The sequence below is a fragment of the Trifolium pratense genome, linkage group LG7 (assembly GCF_020283565.1).
Source record: "Trifolium pratense cultivar HEN17-A07 linkage group LG7, ARS_RC_1.1, whole genome shotgun sequence".
Lineage (NCBI taxonomy): Eukaryota > Viridiplantae > Streptophyta > Magnoliopsida > Fabales > Fabaceae > Trifolium > Trifolium pratense.
Window position 1 is genome coordinate 54,248,034 of NC_060065.1, and position 19,369 is coordinate 54,267,402.

Sequence of the window (19,369 nt, forward strand, 5' to 3'; positions counted from 1 at the left end):
TTCCGATAGCACCTTGGTCCTTCCATCATCATCGCGCTGGTAGCATACCTTCCGATTTGAGCCAAAGAGTCAAAGAAGGATGCATAACTCCGAAAAAAATATGCATAACTCCTAGCATGTTTATATGAAATGAAGAAGAAAGCTATTCAACATTTTTCTTTTACTCTGTGTCAATGTCAACGACAGTGATCGGAACAACCACGAATAACATTATAATGAATACGAATTTTACAAAATTCACCGTTGAATTGAAATTTTAGATCATATAGATCATCCATAAAAAAATTTAGAAAAATTGAAAATCATTTGATATGTTATTGAGACACATTAAGATTAACGGTTTATTAAATAACATAAATCTTGATGGATCTCAATAACACATCAAATGATTTTCAAAAAAATTTAAAAAATTTATGGATAATCTATACGATATAAACTTTCAATCCAATAATGAATCTTATAAAATTCATATTCGGTGGATCACTTGTCCACGGTGGACCACGTGGACCACGTGCGAAGGTGGTCCACTATAGCATTAGCCTTGATTTCCCTCCTTTATTACTCATTTTTCATTTCTTTCGCGCCATTCTGTTTGTTCACAGCTCAGATTCTTTTCGTCACTTTCAACAGTTCGCGATTCTCTATTCGTATAGTATTAAGGTATTTCCGTACTTCTAATTTTCTTCATTCAGACGATTAATTAATGTCTTCAATTTCATCATCTTAATAATTTTGTGGTTTTAGTTCCACATTTTCAAATTGAAGTCGTAACTCGCCGGAAAAGTATCCGGAATTATCCTCGGTCGCCGGAAACGGTGATTAAATTCATTAAGTTCATGCTTTTCTTTTCTGTTTTCGTTTTTACAAGAGAACTCCACTTCATACCTTGTTTTTGTGATTTCACGCCGAATCGGAAAAATTGACAATATAAACTGTGAATGATGTTTGTAGAATAAATTTTTTGCTCAATTAGTTCAGTTAGGGTTAGTAAGTTAGGAATTAGTGAAGTTTTTTTTACTCTATTAGTTTTTTTTTTGTATTAACCTTGGAGATTCCCAAGGAAAGGGGGCTCTGATAATCCAGAGTTCACGAGATAAGTAAAGTCTGACCAAGAGTTGTTCCAACCACAGGAATTGAGTTCGGGATCTCCCGAACGATTCGTTCTAGGAGGAGCTCATTAACCACTTGAGCCCCATTTTTTGGTTTTTTATTCAAATAGTTAGTTTAATTGAGTTCTATAAATAGGACAATGTACATAATTATCAAAATTCTGTGCAGTTTCATGTGAATCTTAATGTGGCAAAGGAGCATAACATTTGTTGTGTTTTATATTATGCTATGGATATAATTTATATCCATTGTTAGTGTAAATGTTTTTAACACTTTTAGTTAATTGAAAACATTTGACTTTAAGTCTTTAACCATATCTAGTCCCACATATGAGTGACTGTGATTTTTTGACCATGTAAAACTTACACCGAATGTGTATGAAAAGTAATATCTTATTTTTTCAAATCAGTCTTTAATCTGACTAACCTGTGATATCATTTATTCATTTCGTTTATAGATTTTGCATTCTAAATTAAAGCTTATTTGCTTGTTTGAATTCTGCCTATGTATTTGTGTGTTTTGATGGATTGGGGTTTTGTTTGTTATAAATTATAATTGTATTTGTGGCAAATAGTTATTTAGGTAGTGTTAAGATTAAGATAGATGGAAAATACTACATTTTTTTTCCTATTAATTAATAGTGAAAATTATTGGTTTACCTTTGTGATTTTTTATTAGTCACTACTTAACCATTATTTGAGTCTGTACCAAATGAGATTCACAAGCTCAGGTACATTCAAAATCTAGATTTGTCCCAAAGTTTCATCAATGCCAGATACTCAAAACTCTTGTTATTCATCAGTAGAAACAATTTCACCGGCTCTTTTCCTGATGGATGTAGTATTGGTTTGTCACTCGATTTAATGGTTGAATTCTTACTTCCTAGTGACATGGGAAATCTATCAAGCTTGCAATTAACAGTTGATTTGTCTCATAATCATTTTAGAGGGGTTCATCTGACTCGTCTATATTATTTTCTCTGCAATCAGTTTATGTGCAGTTTCATGATTAACATGTATAAGCTAACCATGAATAAGATTTGTTGCAAATACCTAAAGCAATCTTAGCATTTGGTTGATGTGTTATTCTTGTGCTCGAGGTATTTTTTTTCTGCCATAATGGGTTACTGGTTGGGGTGATACTTGTTAACTGCTCATAACATGATGCCAGGTCCAAACCACAAAACCTTGTGAGTTTATGATAAAGGGATTTGTTTACAGGTGTTTAGCTTTTGTCTTTGTGTTCCATGACTACTAATAATGAGATAAGGATGCTTCTGTTTTATCAAGAAGCCCTTAAAGTATTATTCTGTTCCCTTTCTTGGTTTATAAACATAGGTTTGTGTGTTGAACTTGAATGAGCGAGTGGATGTTTATCATTTGTGTGTTTTGGCTATTGAAACAGTTGAAATTCACATTCTTAAACTCGGATGCCTGCCCTTTTTGTACATTCTATTATGCTTTTCTCATGCCCACGTGTAAGCTGTTGTGGAAAAGAAAGCATCAGCAGAATTTTGACCGAATAAGAAGATAGATGCTAGTTTTAAAATCGACAGTCTATTTAGTGAAGGCTTATGGAAACTCTGCTAATTTTTAATCCGTACTTCTTACCTGACTGATAAAGTTGTTGATAATCTATTATCCTTGTGGGCTTCTACTTCCGCCCCTTCAAATCTCAACATATATTATTTGGAATACATTTTCCCCAAAACTCTAAATGTATAAATCCAACACTTTGTCGAGGAGTTTCATCGTGTCTCACTATTGTAGTTTATTAAAGCCTAAATGCTTATTAAATTCCATTTTGAGAGTTGATTTGAATTTCTAAGCAAGAGTCGCAAATTTGAAACCTTCCTATGTTAATTGTCAGGCCTTTCTTGCATTTGCTCTCATTTTTCCAATTTAAGAGCCATCCAATTTTACATTTTAGTTTTTTGAGCTATTGCTATGTTTAGTTCTGAATCCATTTTCGTAATCTGACGGGAAATTTTTAATCCAGTGTGTAGACTAGTGAAAATACTCAACATGTATGGGAGAAAAGCTTGCCAACTTGTGAAAGAATTTGCAAGTGGAGAAAAGGGTCAGCTTACACCGTTTAATGTAAGCCCATTTCTTCATTTTTCAGTTAGACATTCAATGGTTTTTTAAATTGTTGGTTTATGTTGGAACCTGCTTGTGTTGTGGAAAATAATATGCATGATTGATTTGATTGTAAACCCTATTTTGGCACGTAACCTTTGGTGATTTTATTTTTTGCAGTTTTAGGAAAACTTGGTACTCTTGTGTAAAACTCCTTTAAGATGTTACCACACTATACCATCAGTATCCTGGGATCGCTAATTATTTATGATATTGCTATATGTTATCTCGTGTCTTTTTACTCTTAATATTTATCTACCGCGGACTGTTTTGCCATACTTTGATAAAGAAACTCATTAACCAATCTTTATATTGTTATGATGATGTTCTTGCTTTGGCTTGATACTTTTTCAAATGATCTTGTAGAATGACTTGTTTGACCAAGTAGTTGCAGAATGCAGCCAACATCACGGTGAGCTTCAGTCCTTGATAAGGTAAAGGTTAAGATATGTCCTGATTTCCTTTTTCCTAGTGTATCCCTTTTCTTATTGTTGGAGTATGATATCTAACACGGGTACGAGTTTTATTGAATATGTGTCCCTTTTCCTCCCTTTCTTTGTTGTATGTTTTTCCATATGGGCATGAATTTTGTGTTGCATAAACAGGAAGATGCAGGAAGAAGGTTTGGATGTCCAGACGGCAAGAAATGCTGACCACTACGGAGCCCTGATCCACCTATTTTCTATTGTCCGAAATAAACGTTGTCTAACGGCCTATGTGTAAGTATCACTTTCAAATGCAATTTACCATCACTTGTAGTTCCCATATTTTTGTTCTTTGATTCTGAACATTTCTCCATACAGGTATAACCGAGCAGAAACTATACGGAACTTGTTATGGAAGATAGGGCCTGTGATTCCTAAAGAAATTGAAGAGAAGCTTAATCATTGGGAGGAAGAGTATTTCAAGAAGCATTCTGCAGCATTGAAATCTTATATGTCAAAAGTGCTGGTTGATCTGACTGTGGTAAACTCTCCCTCCCTCCTTCATCTCCTTCCCTTTTCTCTCACAGACATACACATTTATACCTTCACATATGAGAAAGGTACTGACTTATGTTACAAATGTATCTATCAATTTATGTTTTCATGATCTTTTATCTGTAATCAAACCTTGCTTGGTAAATTTAGCTTTGGCTGCTTATATTTTTTAAAGAAACCATGTGGATGCAGACCTTGTGATGTTGCTGCCACTAAGGAATGTTAAGCATCTGTGGTGGAAACTTTAAGAATCTAGTTATACTGATAGGACAATCATGTGAACTTTTGTGCTGATGCACCTTAACTTCTGTTTCTAAACAGATTGAACTCACATCAGTCTTTTTTTAAAAAATAAAAAATAAAATCAAACGCCATTGGTACAACAAAATGTACATTTCCTTCCGTATCATCATTATTCTCCCCATGTTCCTCTACTCGTTGCATCATCTATATACTATCTGATTGCATTTTGCTAAGGGCACGTGTCAATTTCTTAGAAGCAATTCTTTCATTGAGGAGGCATGCCAATTGTTTAAGACCCGCTCGTTTACTATAGTGCAGTAATAAGTTGCTTGACATGCAAAGTCATAATTAACTATTGAACAAAACATAGTATTGACCGTGATTTTTCATGCTGCTTATATTTCACTATTTTTTTGCAGCTTCTGGTTGCAAAATGAATTTGTAAACTAACAATAAACTACTGTATTTTGCTAGGATATGGTACCACCAAAAGATCCATACATACAAGTAAGGGTCCTTGAAGACATAAGAGAAGGCATTGTACTTAGTGATGATAAAAATCCCAACTTTGCCCGACATTCCATGCACTTTCTGAAACGAACTGATGCTGAGAAATATATCTCAAGGGTAATTTTCTTGTAGCTTATAATTTAGTTTTCCAAAATACTAGTCTATAAATGTTGCCTAACCATTTTATTTTCTCTCTACAGGGCTTAATGGAGGAGCTCACTGGTTGACCAGCTAGTACTTTACTTGAAAATTAAGGTAGATGATGAAAAGACTGGTTAAACTTGGTATGTTGGATTAATTTTGTATTTAATAACTCATATACACAAAGTAGAGGATCATAGTTCGAACTCCAGTTATAATGTTCGATTTATCAATTTCGACATTTTCATCGGCTGAGTTAGGATTTATAGACAATTTAGTCTTTAAATTTCCATAAAATAAAAAATTAGCCTTTAAAATATAAATAACATTAACTTAATTCCTAAAATATGAAGATTGATATTTTCTGAAGGGAAATATGTAGATTGTTTTTTTTTTTTTAATGACAAAAAAAGTAATATTGTGACAAGAGCCTGCAATTACAGTAGACCAGTGAAAATACCGAAACAGATTTCATGCGGTATCTTTTTATGCAGATTTCATGCACATCTACGTGACAATACGAGTTTCATAAAAAATTGTAGAGTATCTTATTAAAGGTACCGTTCCATATGAATAAATAATTAATTATGTTTGTAATCAACTAACAAATAAGGTTGCGTTTGGCCGGGCTTTTTTTCAACCTATAAGTTACTTTTAGCTTAAAGTTAAAAAGTATAACTTTAAAGCTAAAGTAAAAGTTGTTTGGATTTTCAATTTTTTTAATATAAAAGCTGCTTTCAAAACAATTTTTGAATTTGATAAAATATTTCTAAAAATATTATTATTTTATTTAAAATATCTTCTAAATTATTTAACACATGTGAGATTATTTTTTTGGTGTATTATGTGAAATATTTTTAAGAAGTATGTCAACTGAAGAAATTAATTTTGTATACAAAATAAAAAATTATAATATATTTTTTTGCATTATTCTTTTTATGTAAAATTGGATTTACTTTAATATTTAAGAAACATAAAAAGAAATGTAGATAAGAAAAATAAATTATTTTATTGTGTTAATATAGAATCCGAAATATTTCGAAATATAAAATTTAAACTGTATCAATATATATTATGAATTTTCAAAATATGAATGTAAAAAAGAATTGGTGCTACCAATCGTTAGTTGATTCAGTGGTGATTGACGTTGAACTTAGTAGGGAGGATTTCGGTTTGATGCCAGCAACTGCGATCAGGATGGGGCTGAAACCACTTGATGTCAACCGCCCGAACCACATTAAACTGGTGGTGGAAAAAAAATTGGTGCAAAATACAAATTATCTTATAGGATAGACACCCTTTGTGAAAGAGCCTTTGGTTGGTTGGGGTAGAAATTTGATCAAACTGTTTTGGTCTACATTTGTGGTATTAGTGTGACGTGTGAGCTTTTGGTTGGTTGGGGTAGAAATTTGGTCAACATTTGAGAGGTAGTAGTAGGACGTGTGAGACTTTCATTGGTTCGGGTAGAATTTTTTAAATTGGTGGGTACATGGATGATTGTGTGCCAAAGAGTTAGAAGAAATAAAATAAAATAAATTAAACAGAGTGAGTGAGAATCGAAGAGAGAGCATATGCCGAGAAGCTGCTTTAGGAAAAAAAAGCTCCATATATCAACTTTGTTGAAAGCTCATTATTTGTTAATTTTACCCATATAAATTAAGCTACTTTTTTAATTAAGTACTTTTAAAAAATATTGTTTGGCCCGACTTCTCCTTATATTAAATAAAAAGTCTGAAATAAGCTCGGCCAAACGGTGCCTAAATTAATTAAGTTGTAGTACCTTATAAGTTGTTTAAATAATGTTGTTTAAATATACACCATTAGAGTAAAATTATTGTGTTATATAGATATATATATATATAATGTGGCACATTAGAGCTCACTAAATAAGAGATAAGCCGCCCAAAATGAATTACATAGATTGTGGGTACGTTTAGATTGCTTATTTTGAGGTTATACGAAATAATTTATGCAAATTAATAAACTTTCATCTATTATTATAAGTTTTTCAAGGTAGTTTATGCGAAAATAGCTTATAAAGATATAATTTTTTTTTTTTTTACAATGAGCTGTGGATCGAACCTAGGACCTATAACGTACTACTTAAACCCCTCACCACTAGAACAAACCTAGTGGCTTAAGATACAAATTTTTTTTTTGGATAGATTATGAAGATACATTTTTTGTTAGGCAAAATTTATGAATTAACATAAATATTTATTAAATCTTTTTCTTTTAAATTTTTTGATACGCGTAAGATTCTTAATATGTTAAAGATACTCTTAAATGTCTTGCCTTTTTTTTACAGCTAATTATTACGGACTCTATTTGATACGTATATCTTTTTTTTGATACGTGTATATATATCTTTTTTTTTTAAACAAGGACTCTATTTGTTATTTTGTTTACATCAATAAATATTAAATATCACCTACGGTTAATTAAGGTTTCTTTCAATATCTTTGATCTTTTATTTTTAAGGCACAAATCTTTTAACTCAAACCAAATCTTGCATCTCAAGATACCTCACACATCATTAAATAGCAACCTACATTGATCATAATTTCATAAGTTAGCCGAAACAAAAAATTAAAGCTAAAAGAAATCAAGAACATGGAAATTTTCAAGAATTACAACATTATGAAACGAAAGAGGTCTAATACTCCCAAGATGAAAAGAAGAGTGTGTGCTCTTCACTCAATGGACTTCAGTAGTGATGAATATGAAGCCGCTGATGGTCTTGTTTTATTGCAAACACTGTTTCAAAAGAAGAAGATTGTTAGAAATTTGAAAATCACCTTTGGAGGCAAAAGGCTTTGTAAAAGAAGTGGTAACAACAATGTTCATTCGGCACCACAGATGAATGTTCCTAATGTTGTTATGGGAAATGAATACAATCCTCCAACGATTCCTGGTGTGTCGAACCATAATATTCTTAGATGTTGCAAACCCTTTGAGAAGATACTATCAACGAGTGATTTGAATGTGGCTCTAAATAGACTGTTTTTGGAGAAGGGCCATGTGGAAAAATATTTCTTGCCCTTGTTGAAAGAAGGCGAAGATCTTGAAGAAGGAATAGATGTCGTTGTATACGACATGCAAGGCCAAACATTCAACATGAAGTTCAAGTTTTGGAGCGGAAAATTTTATGTCCTCAATGGAGGATGGAAGACTTTCTTCCTGTCACATTCTTTCTTAGCAAATCAAGATCATATTACAGTGTGGATGTTTCGTCATTCTGAAACCGATAATTTGTGTTTTTCTCTTAGTGTGAGAAGAGTGCAAACTTAAAAAGTATGAGAATTAGATGAATCATTAGTTAGTTTTAAGAGTCCTTCTTTATTTTTTGTTGCAATCCAGTATAAGAAGAGCGTATTAAACTAGTCACAAACTTTTGTAAAGTTGATGCAACTTGATGTGAATTGCAACTTATTTTCTTTTATCTTGATATTTTTATTAGTTTGCTTATAACTTGATCTTTGTTTTTTAATAAGTTCTTATAACTAGTCGTTAATATGTTACTGCTAAAAATCTTTTTATTGTTTTAAACTATGATTTTGTATTTTGATCAGTCATACCATAAATGGAATGTATTATGTATGTGACGATGTTGGTTTAGTATTCAATTGCACATGTGCCAAGTATCATGGGTGTGTTTCTTATGATTAAAAAATCACTTTTATCATTTTAAATTTTTAATTGTGTTTGTTATAATTTTTATAGAAGATTATTTTGTTAAAAAAATTATTTTTAACTTTAAAATGAAGAACTAATTAATCCTAACAGATTTTCTAAAATTTATTTTCTTAAAGAACAAGAAACTTGAGTGTAGGAACCTTAAATTTTAAAAAAATAAATATTTTTTTATTTTTGTAAATAAACAGAAAATAGCTTTAATTTTTTTTAAAGATTAACCGAACAATCAACAAAATATATCTTTAAACTCTATCTCACAAAATATGTTGCTTCCTTACCAAGATCATTACTAATTGTGCACTGAGTAACATGAGAAGAAAAAAAAATTGTTCCTCAAACACGAAATAAAAAATACAAGACAAATATTGTCTTCGCCAAAATGGCTATCTCATTTTACTAATCAACCACTCCGGAAAATTTGAAACCCAAAAATCCGTAGTCAAGGTAATTTCATAAATGATCTTCAACGCACCTCCTTTACAAGCTCACAATCCCAAAAAATATGTAAACGAGTTTCCACTGTAGCCGAACACAAATTAAACAATAAGTATGAACAAACATGATTCCTCTTTACCAGGGACGGATCCAGACATAAAAAACTGGTGTGGCTAAAATTAAACATCTCTAATATAATTTTGAAGTTGATGTCGCACCATTATTTTTGGCTCATCTACAAAATCACTTGGATAAATTAAGCTCAACTATTCTCGATAATTTTTTACATCTAAAGATTCAAATGACAATGAGAGACTCAAATTTGGTGAGTGGTGGCTATGGGGAGGGTGGGCGATGTTAAGAAATACAATGATAATTTTTCACATCTAAAGCTCCAAATGACAATGAGTTATTTATAATTAATATTGGTAGGCGTGTTAAGAGACGATTTGTAACGTTAATTAGTTAATGCCCCAATATGAAACCCATAAATAGTTAAGGGACCAATTGTCCAATTTAACTTTTTTTTTATGAGTCATGTTAAATAGTACTTGGGAGCACTTGTTAAACATATATTAAAAGAGGAAATCAAAGATAAAATTAATATTGAAAAGATAACTTTGTAGTAGTTTATTTTTAAAGTATTAAACACACAAAATACAAGATAAAATTTCCTTATTAATATATTTAACTAGTATCCGAAGACAATATTTAACACAATATATATCTATATATATGTTTATAAAAAAAAATCAAAAAATCTGGTGTGGCTAAAGCCACACCATGTCCCTTAGTGCATCCGTCCCTGCTCTTTACGTTCTATGAGAATTGGTCATCATCAAACACACAATAGCGACTTTCCATAAAAAAAAAAACAGCGAATGCACTCAAAGACCCTACCACCTCCAAAGGCACTTAAAAAATTTCTTAGGACAAGCTTGAACCCCAACCCTCAAAATCAAATATGATAGTAAGCTGATTTAGATGAAAATATGCGATCATTAGTACTATGCCAATGTCATACAACTGCATCTACAAATAGAATAATCACATAAAATACCTAAAATACCTAAAATACCCTTATCTTATACACATATAACAGTATTTCATGCTTTAAAATCCTAAAATACCCTTATCTAAAAAATTGACACCTGTCCGACTTAAATTTTTTTAAAAAAGTATTACTCTCCTTATTCACCAAAACACAGCCGCTTTCTGAAACTAGTTGTCGATAGCTCTGATCTCAACTCGCCGGAAAAATCAAAACCTTGCCGGAAAACTAGTCGGAGTTCGTCGTCGTAGAAAGTAACGGTGAGAAATTCCATCTTTTCCTTATTCCAATTTTCATTTCTCGGATCGCCAGAGGATGCGATTCCATCGCTATTTGCGCCCTTCCAAAAGGCAACGCACCATATAGTTCTGAATGTGTACTGAGAGAGAGAGAGAGAGAGAGAGAGAGAGAGAGGGAGGGAGAGAGAGAGAACGTTTAATTTCATATGAAAAATGAAATTTTGCAATATGTACTTATTATGCCTTGGAGATATTTTGAGCTGTTTTTGATTGATAGATTTGTTTAATGAACTGTACATAGGTTTGCTTCGCCATGCTGGCATTTTCGAGAGGCGTGGTTTCTCGCCTTCGACATATAGCTGTGGTGCCGCCTTCACCGCGATTTTTTTGTACCGATATGGAGAGTAAGATTATACGGACGATTGAAGCAAAACCTAGTGTAATGACACCAAATTCACGGCGAACTGGTGTTATAGCTGTAAAATGTGGAATGACTGCACTTTGGGATAAATGGGGTGCTAGAGTTCCGATTTCTATCCTTTGGGTTGATGACAACATTGTTTCTCAGGTCAAAATACCCGAGAAGGAAGGCTTTTGTGCTCTCCAGGTGCGTTAGACTTCATTCTCAGGACCAAATTCAATGTTTATAATGAGTTAATAAGCAGATTAACTCTGTTCAAAGTTGTTCATGGATTAACTTGAGTTACTCTGAATTCCAACATTCCAATCAACTACACAAGTTTTCGATAGATATTTAAACAGTTGATAATTCATTAAAGAACTCCAAATGATCGTATAATAATTTTTTAAGGAATATAAGTAAACATCAACTGGTAGATTACATAGCTACAAATTTTGGGAATTATGAAACTATTTGTACTTGATCATTAACACAAGATGATAATATTGAGTTAGATTGGTGAAATTCAATTTATAAAATGAGTTATGAGTTATAAAGTGTAGTAATTCAGAGTTACTCATGGAGTAACTTGATCGGTCTCTTCTATATAGATGTATATAAAGTTCAATGTATATCTACTATCTAATTATAGACATGTTCGATACTTTGTTTTATTTAGATTGGTTGTGGACACAAGAAGGAGAAACACTTGACAAAGCCTGAAGTAGGTCATTTTAGGGCTCAAGGAGTTCCCATCAAAAGGAAGCTTCATGAGTTTCCAGTGACAGAGGATGCACTTCTTCCTGTTGGTACATCGCTCAATGTTCGCCATTTTGTGCCCGGCCAGTATGTCGACATCACAGGAATCACTAGAGGAAAAGGTTTTCAGGTGTTTTTCTCTTTCCCACATACCACATACTTCTAATCGCTTTTTTCTTTTAAATAACAATATCTCTCTTACACTGAGTATGTAATATGTGTAGATGTTTATGCTTGTATTTTTTTTTCTGCATAAGTACTTCATTTTGTTGAGTTGTTCTTTGATTGTTTGTTGACATGATTAATTATTATTTTGTCAAAGAATTTTTTGCAAGGGCCAGTTGGTTACATAAGTTATATTAGGGTCTTAAGGGTTTCCATCCACGCCCAATTGGTCAACAACAATACTAATTTGCCACTCTCCAGAGTCTTGATAATACAATAATTAGTAGAGAGATTCAAACATGTATTATATGCCATTTACTTCTAGACAACCATTGGTGTTTAATAGTTTCAACTTTCATCTTGCATGTACAAGTTTAGGTAACAGTGCAGCTATATTCTTTTCTCACTTCCCATTTTACTTGGCCTCTATGGAAATTTGAAAGGCAAAATGTTGATTTGCATGTTTTTTCTAGGGGGTGGTTTATTGTTTATATTTTATGTTTTTTATTTTATTTATATTTCATGTATGACTGCTGATATTTCTCTGTTTCATGTTGAATCCTTCCATTTGAGTAAATGAAGCAACTACATGATATTACCATTCTTACATATCTATGTCTTTTCAGATACATGAGTGTTAATTTTAATTATCCTTTCTGTTTCCAGGGTGTAATGAAGAAGCATAAGATGGGAGGAGGTCCAGCATCCCATGGGAACTCAAAAGCACATAGAACCTTGGGTTCTACAGGAATTCTTGGTCTTGGAAGGGTTGGATAGACTCATCTAGATTAATATTCTTAATTAATAAAGCTTTCTGTATTTGTGTTGAAAATATGTTAGATTGACTGTCTGTATAAGTTTATTTTCGTTACATATATGTTTCTCACTGATAGTTGTTATGATAATATTTTTTTCCTCACTGTTCAGGTTTTTAAAGGTAAAAGGATGCCGGGGAGAATGGGTGCGGACCAAAGAACAGTAAAAAATGTATGGGTCTACAAAGTCGATCCAGCTAGAAATTTGATGTGGGTGAAAGGCCAGGTAGTTGTTTATATATATTTATTTATTATTCACATTAGTTTATGAAATTGGAGCTATGGGGAAGTTACTATCTTATATCACCACATACAAAAACCTAGTGTTTAAACTGAAATGGTTAATGAGCTTTAGCTAAGTACAAATCAATGATTAGTACCCGAGTTCATACCATGGCTGGAACAATTTTTCACCAGATTTTACTTGCCTCTAGCCAAACCTTGGATTATCAATGTTCCTTTCCTTTGGGAACAGGAACGTTAAGACAAAGAAAAATCGCCTCAGACACTTGGCCCTTGAATGATTTTAAATTTTTATTAAATTTGAATGTCGCTTAATTCACATTTGCGGTATTGATAGTATAGAAGCTTGTATATTTGTATGAGCTAAGAAATTGTGTCAAGTTTTTGTTAGTAATTATATCATTATAAAATATACATGGTGGATCAGTAACTGATATGTATCTAATTTAGTAGCTCAATTATTCATTAACTGGCTGAAACATTTAGAAGCTCGGCTTCATCTCGGACTGCTTATTTATCTGTGTATGATGTGCACAACACAGGTCCCAGGAGCTACAGGGAACTTTGTTTTTATAAAAGATGCAGTCTATAAAAAACCTGACACATCTATACTTCCTTTCCCAACTTACTTTGTGCCAGAAGATGAAGATACAGATAATATGAAACCTTTGGTTGCTGATCATGGGGATGTTGATCCATTTATGGTTACCGATTAAAGAGATAGTTCAGAAAATGTGTTTTTTTAGTGCTACTAGGGTTTTCTTCATGTAATCAATGATGTTCTTTTATTTGAAAATATAGATGGCAAAAGTGAGTATTTTTAGGTACCACCATCCAAGGATGATTTTTCGGTCCTTCATTGTTAAGTTCTAGGATTACTTGTGACATTCAACAATTCTGAATTAGGATTTGGTGAACATGTTTGTTTTGAAATCCTACAAATAAGTGTTGTTGAAACATAGTGAATGACTGTTACTTTAATCTAATTGATTTTCCTTTTTTGGAGCCAATTTATTTGACATTGATCATGTGCTCTCTTAATCAAAAATTATTTCATAGAAATCATCTTACCTGTACTGAATTTGATAATTTTAAATGATTAGGCACCAATTTATTCAGCTCAATTTTAAGATGACGGTGTTTACCACTTTATAAGCTATCTACCTGTTGATGGAGTATTGTACGAGCTTGATGGATTGAAGGAGGGTCCTATCAGCCTTGGTCAGTGTGCTGGTGGGCAAGGTGATATGGAATGGCTTAAGATGGTGCAACCTGTGATCCAGGAACGCATCGAAAGGTATTCACAAAATGAGATAAGGTTTAATCTCCTTGCAATTGTCAAGAACAGAAAAGAGGTGTATACTTCCGAGCTGAAGGAACTTCAGAAGAGACGGGAGCGAATTTTGCAGCAGCTGGCCGCATCAAAGTCAGAGAGACTGGTGGACAATTGTAGTTTCGATGTACTGAACAATTCTCTCTCTGAGGTGAATGCTGGGATTGAAGCTGCTACTTAGAAGATCTTAATGGAGGAAGAAAAATTCAAAAAATGGAGGACAGAGAATATTCGTAGGAAACACAATCACATACCCTTTTTGTTTAACTTTCTAAAGATTCTTGCTGAGAAGAAGCAGTTGAATCCCCTCATTGAGAAGGCCAAGCAGAAAACAAGCAGTTCTCGGTGAACAAGGCTGTCAGTTTATAGACGAGGATCACCATATATATCATGCTGCACTTGATTTTATATTTAGCACTCTGTTGAGTACTGATACACAATCCTATCCAAGGTTACTCTACCCTGTTTAGTATAGATTCATGTGTTCGCCTTGCTAGTGAATCTTTCTTTCGTCTGGATTTAATAATATACTTTGACAGGATATTAAATAATGCGAGGTCTTGAGTCTTGACCCTCTCCATGTCTGAATTGGATAGTGATCAGTAACTGACAACTCCTTCATTCTTAAGTCTAGCATGATTTCATCTCATGTTATATGTGAACACTGCTTGGTCAGCATGTTACATGCCTGATGCATCGTTTTGGATGCAGATTTGCAAACATTAAGCATAGCTTTGCACGTAAAACTTTAGTTTCAAAAGAGAACATATGTCAGTTTACAATGTAAATGCAAGATCATTTTCACATATTATATCTTGTATTTTCAACCTTGAAAGGTACAATCATCTCTGTTGGATACATACTACCTTATTGTATTTTGTGTGTGTAAATAAAAGTCCAAATTATATTATAGAGGAGAAAAGTTTAATTAGTGCCAAGGACAAGATAACTCCGAAAACATAGAAATTAGGGTCCACCAACATACATATGAAAGATAATATGGCCTCTGATATCTAGCAGTTGCTTTGTCTTTTTTATCTCAGTAGCTGCATCAACAGTTCTGATTCTTGTATCTCATCTCCAAGACATCAATTATTCAACCTCCTAATGTTTTGATTATTTTCTTGGCTTATCAATCAAGGCTGATTCTTCTCTGTTACTGTTGTGTCTTGCACCCATGTTTTGCCTCTCCTTATGTTGTCAATTGAGTTCCCAAGAATCTAATCCACCCTGCACAATATTTCTTGTATCATAGCCTCTATATTCCTAACACTAGTGTCCAACCATGACCATTGTTCCATTTCCTTTTCATTCTACTTACCATAGAGACACCTCATTCTGAATGAGAAATTCTGAGGCAAACATTATAGAATCAGTAATTTGACTTGTGAATTAGAATGGCATGTAACCAAAGCCAGGCAGATATTTTATTACTTGTATTAACATTCTCAATTTAACCATTGTTTTTATGTTGTAACATCTTTATTGAGGATTTTATTCTATATTGTAACATCTACTCCCCCCAACCTCCATGATAATACAAGTACTAATGATGTTGTCAAAAAGAAATGGCACTTTTTATTAAATTAATCATATATTTGTATCCACGTTGTATTTCATGCCATTATATACATGCAGGAAAATTTTAATATGAACCGCTTGGTTCATGGTTGCTTAAAAAAAAAAATGGTCCATGGTAAATAAGTATATAAAAAATATTTAAAATTGATACCGATTTGATTAAAACAATATATAAAAAAATGTAACTTGTAATGAATTTACGCTAATAATTTCATTTTTTTTAGCCGAAAAAATGAGAAGAATAAGTATTATCGATAATATATTCGTTAGGATTTATGATAATTTTAAGCATTGGTCTAGGATTGACCATTTATGAAACTTGTCATGTTTTTAAAACTTACCAAACCAGTCTGTTAATTGGAACCGAGTCGGGTTCTGGTTTGTACAAACCGAATAACTATTAGCCCTATGAACCGGGGGAAAAATTGTTTAGAACCGGATATAACCGGAAGAACCGTTGAACTAGTTTTAATTTTGAGAACTTGCATGGTCTAGCTCATTATTATAATTTTTTTTTTTGCGTTTTCCAGTTTTCGATTGATTGCCTGAGAGATTCGAACTCTCGTGGAGAAACCCCATGTATTTAACGGGCACACGCCTTAACCACTCGACCAATCTAAATTCAGTGTATTTAAAAGCCCCAATCTAATTTCCCTCGCAATTATTGATTTCCCGCTCTGTATAAAAAACCCTAACCCCTTTTCTTGTTCCTCAAAACAATTCTCATCCAACAACACGCACAATTTTGTTAATCGCTATGCCTACGGATTCGCTAAACGACGTCGCTTGGTGCTCCTCCTCTGAGATGGAGAAGTTCCTCTGCAACTTGCTGTTGGACTCAACCCAACCTATCTCTGAACGCTTCAGAGCTCTCTTCTCTCTTCGTAACCTCAAAGGTCCCACTCCTCGCACCGCCTTAATTCAAGGTTACTCACTTTTCCTTTTCTCTTCAATTCAATTACCATATTATCCATGTTTTCAACAGAATTTACGGAAACAACTTATCAGTCTACTTGCATTGGTATAATCACTTCTGAGTCTGTTCCAGAGAATTTACTTGCATTGGTTTTATTGCATTGATTTCGAACTAGTTTTTTTAATTTTTTTATTTTTTTTTACTTTCTTTGGCAGCAACGAGAGATTCATCGAATTTGTTGGCACATGAAGCTGCATTTGCATTAGGTCAAATGCAAGAACAGGAATCCATCCCTGCATTGACCGCAGTTCTTAATGATCTTTCTTTGCATCCCATTGTTCGACATGAGGTAGTAGAGTTGCCTTCTATTTCTATTTCTTACTGTTTTCGATGTATTTGGTTTTTTTAAGTTTTAAGATGATTGTGTTTGTTATTATCTTGCTTAGGCAGCTGAAGCACTTGGTGCTATTGGTTTGGATAGTAACGTTTCTTTGTTGAAGCATAGTTTGAATTCTGATCCGGCTCAAGAGGTTCGAGAAACGTGTGAATTGGCTCTTCAGCGTATTCTGAATTTAAAACATGATGATGATACTAATCATGATTTGACTGCACCTGGTATTTCTCCATTTAAGTCTGTTGATCCTGCAGCACCGGCCACATCTTGTTCTTCAGTTAATCAACTAAGGTTTGTTTGGTTCATACTGTTAGATAGAAATTCTTGTTAATGAGAGAGAGTAATTTGCTGGTTGCTAACTTAGTTTTAATTAATATTAGAGAGTTACTTCTTGACGAGGAAAAAGGGATGTATGAGCGCTATGCAGCTCTCTTTGCACTTCGAAATGATGGTGGAAATGAAGCTGTTGCTGCTATTATTGATTCCTTGGGTTCCAAGAGTGCTTTACTGAAACACGAGGTTTGATAAGTACACTTTTACTTCTAATCTTCTATATGTAAATTTTATCTGCATTTAGTACGGTTTCTATGAATTAAATACTTTACATGGTGATATGCTAGTTCTAGCCTTTATTTTTTTAAATTAAATACTTTACATATGGTACCTTTTAAATATTGAACCATTACATTATATTCCTTGCAGAAGAATAAACATGGAATTGTCTGTCAAAAGTAGTCGGTTGTTCTTCAGTAGTTTAAAAAAAACCTAAAGGAAGGAGTAATACTATTAGATGAATGCCTTAATAATGCGACTTAAATTTTGAGTACACCTGTTTGAATCTCTTAATTTCTGAATGTCAGTATTTGTTGTAATTTAGGTTGCATATGTTTTGGGCCAATTGCAAAACAAAGCTGCTTCAGATGCTCTATCCGATATACTTAGAGATGTGAATGAGCACCCAATGGTCAGACACGAGGCTGCTGAAGCTCTTGGTTCAATTGCAGGTATTGCATCTAAAACCAAATATTATGGAATCATGCGACCTCTGTTGCAATCAATAATATACGGTAACCTTGCTTTGTGGTGTCAACTATGTATAGTGTGTATACAAACTAAAAAGAGAAAATGCAAGCATATTGCGTAGTGTATGGAATTCATGAAAAGATAGTATAGTAGCAATCTAAGTTAGTTTTCTTTTTGGTAATGAGCAGTCCAACTTACCGTAGTTGCAACGTTTAGTATTTGTGTTGACTTTGTTCACATGTATAGAGGTGTTGGATAAGGCACATGTTACTAATCAGAAGATATTTTGAAGTTCTATGTACACAAATGTTCTGTGACAAGCTGTATAGAGGTGTTGGATAAGGCACATGTTACTCTTTTTACCCTACTAAACCATATAACACAAATGTTATGTTTTGTACTTCTGTTTTGTGACAAGCTGTTTACCAAATGCTTCCCAAGTTTGACTTCAATTTAATTTTGAGAAACTTTATTTAATCTCTTAATTTTACTTCAATTTAATTTTGCATAACTTTATTTAATCTCTTACCAAGTTTGGCTTCAATTTAATTTTGCGTCCTGTAGAGTCACATGACAGATAGCAGCTGATTAATTAATCATTCATTTATTACTAAGTGCAGTTGTTTAATCTACTTGTTTACACAGTTCTTTTGTTATATGCCCTTAGATAACCAAAGTGTAGCCCTTCTTGAGGAGTTTACAGCAGACCCAGAACCTCTTGTCTCACAAAGTTGTCAAGTTGCTCTAAGCATGCTAGAATTTGAAAGATCAGGGAAATCATTTGAGGTATACACCGTGGTACTCACTGAAGATTTGTGTATTTTGCTTTAATATTGTTTGTCGACATGACTTTCTTTTTATCTTGGTTGCAGTTCCTGTTCATGCGCACTCCAATTGTACAGTAAGTGTTTTTTATGGCGACTTGTTTCAATAACATCAAGACATGAAGAATCTGCATGAGGATGAAAGGATATGGACAAATAACATGCACCGAGAAAACCGTGGATTTCTACTTTTATTAACTCAAAGTTGATGAAATTAGGAAAAAATAGCCCTATAAAACAAGGGTTGAACTATGGTTTTGTTAATTTATGAAAAGAAACATTGTGATGAATTGAAGGAATATTTTATACTTGCCAAAATAATGTCAACCTTTTATTATGGCTGTGCCACTGTAAGCATGAGACATTTTTCCCT

The 19,369-nt window shown here is 33.1% G+C and overlaps 3 protein-coding genes and 1 pseudogene across 4 annotated transcripts; all 4 read left to right on the forward strand.

Moving 5' to 3' along the window:
- Nucleotides 1–549: 549 nt before the first annotated feature.
- LOC123898111 (DNA replication complex GINS protein PSF1-like) lies at nt 550–5,331 on the forward strand. 2 transcript variants are annotated; one of them, XM_045948990.1, is made up of 7 exons: nt 550–660; nt 3,109–3,209; nt 3,615–3,682; nt 3,854–3,967; nt 4,052–4,214; nt 4,946–5,098; nt 5,182–5,331. In XM_045948990.1, exons 2-7 carry the CDS (start codon nt 3,135–3,137, stop codon nt 5,206–5,208), a joined length of 600 nt encoding a protein of 199 aa, XP_045804946.1. In that variant the 5' UTR covers nt 550–660; nt 3,109–3,134; the 3' UTR covers nt 5,209–5,331. The 2 variants fall into 2 exon arrangements, with proteins under 2 accessions (XP_045804946.1, XP_045804948.1); XM_045948992.1 differs by lacking the exon at nt 550–660 and adding an exon at nt 690–815.
- Nucleotides 5,332–10,424: 5,093 nt separating this feature from the next.
- On the forward strand, nt 10,425–13,939 carry LOC123898922 (50S ribosomal protein L3-2, mitochondrial-like). Its single transcript, XM_045949964.1, has 6 exons — nt 10,425–10,564; nt 10,845–11,150; nt 11,623–11,832; nt 12,534–12,635; nt 12,795–12,908; nt 13,468–13,939. Exons 2-6 carry the CDS (start codon nt 10,857–10,859, stop codon nt 13,639–13,641), a joined length of 894 nt encoding a protein of 297 aa, XP_045805920.1. The 5' UTR covers nt 10,425–10,564; nt 10,845–10,856; the 3' UTR covers nt 13,642–13,939.
- Nucleotides 13,940–14,055: 116 nt separating this feature from the next.
- On the forward strand, nt 14,056–15,164 carry LOC123898923 (annotated as a pseudogene).
- A 1,204-nt stretch (nt 15,165–16,368) lies between these two features.
- On the forward strand, nt 16,369–19,353 carry LOC123898921 (deoxyhypusine hydroxylase-like). Its single transcript, XM_045949962.1, has 7 exons — nt 16,369–16,765; nt 16,971–17,104; nt 17,202–17,440; nt 17,530–17,668; nt 18,027–18,153; nt 18,840–18,958; nt 19,045–19,353. Exons 1-7 carry the CDS (start codon nt 16,597–16,599, stop codon nt 19,075–19,077), a joined length of 960 nt encoding a protein of 319 aa, XP_045805918.1. The 5' UTR covers nt 16,369–16,596; the 3' UTR covers nt 19,078–19,353.
- The last annotated feature ends 16 nt before the right edge of the window (nt 19,354–19,369 follow it).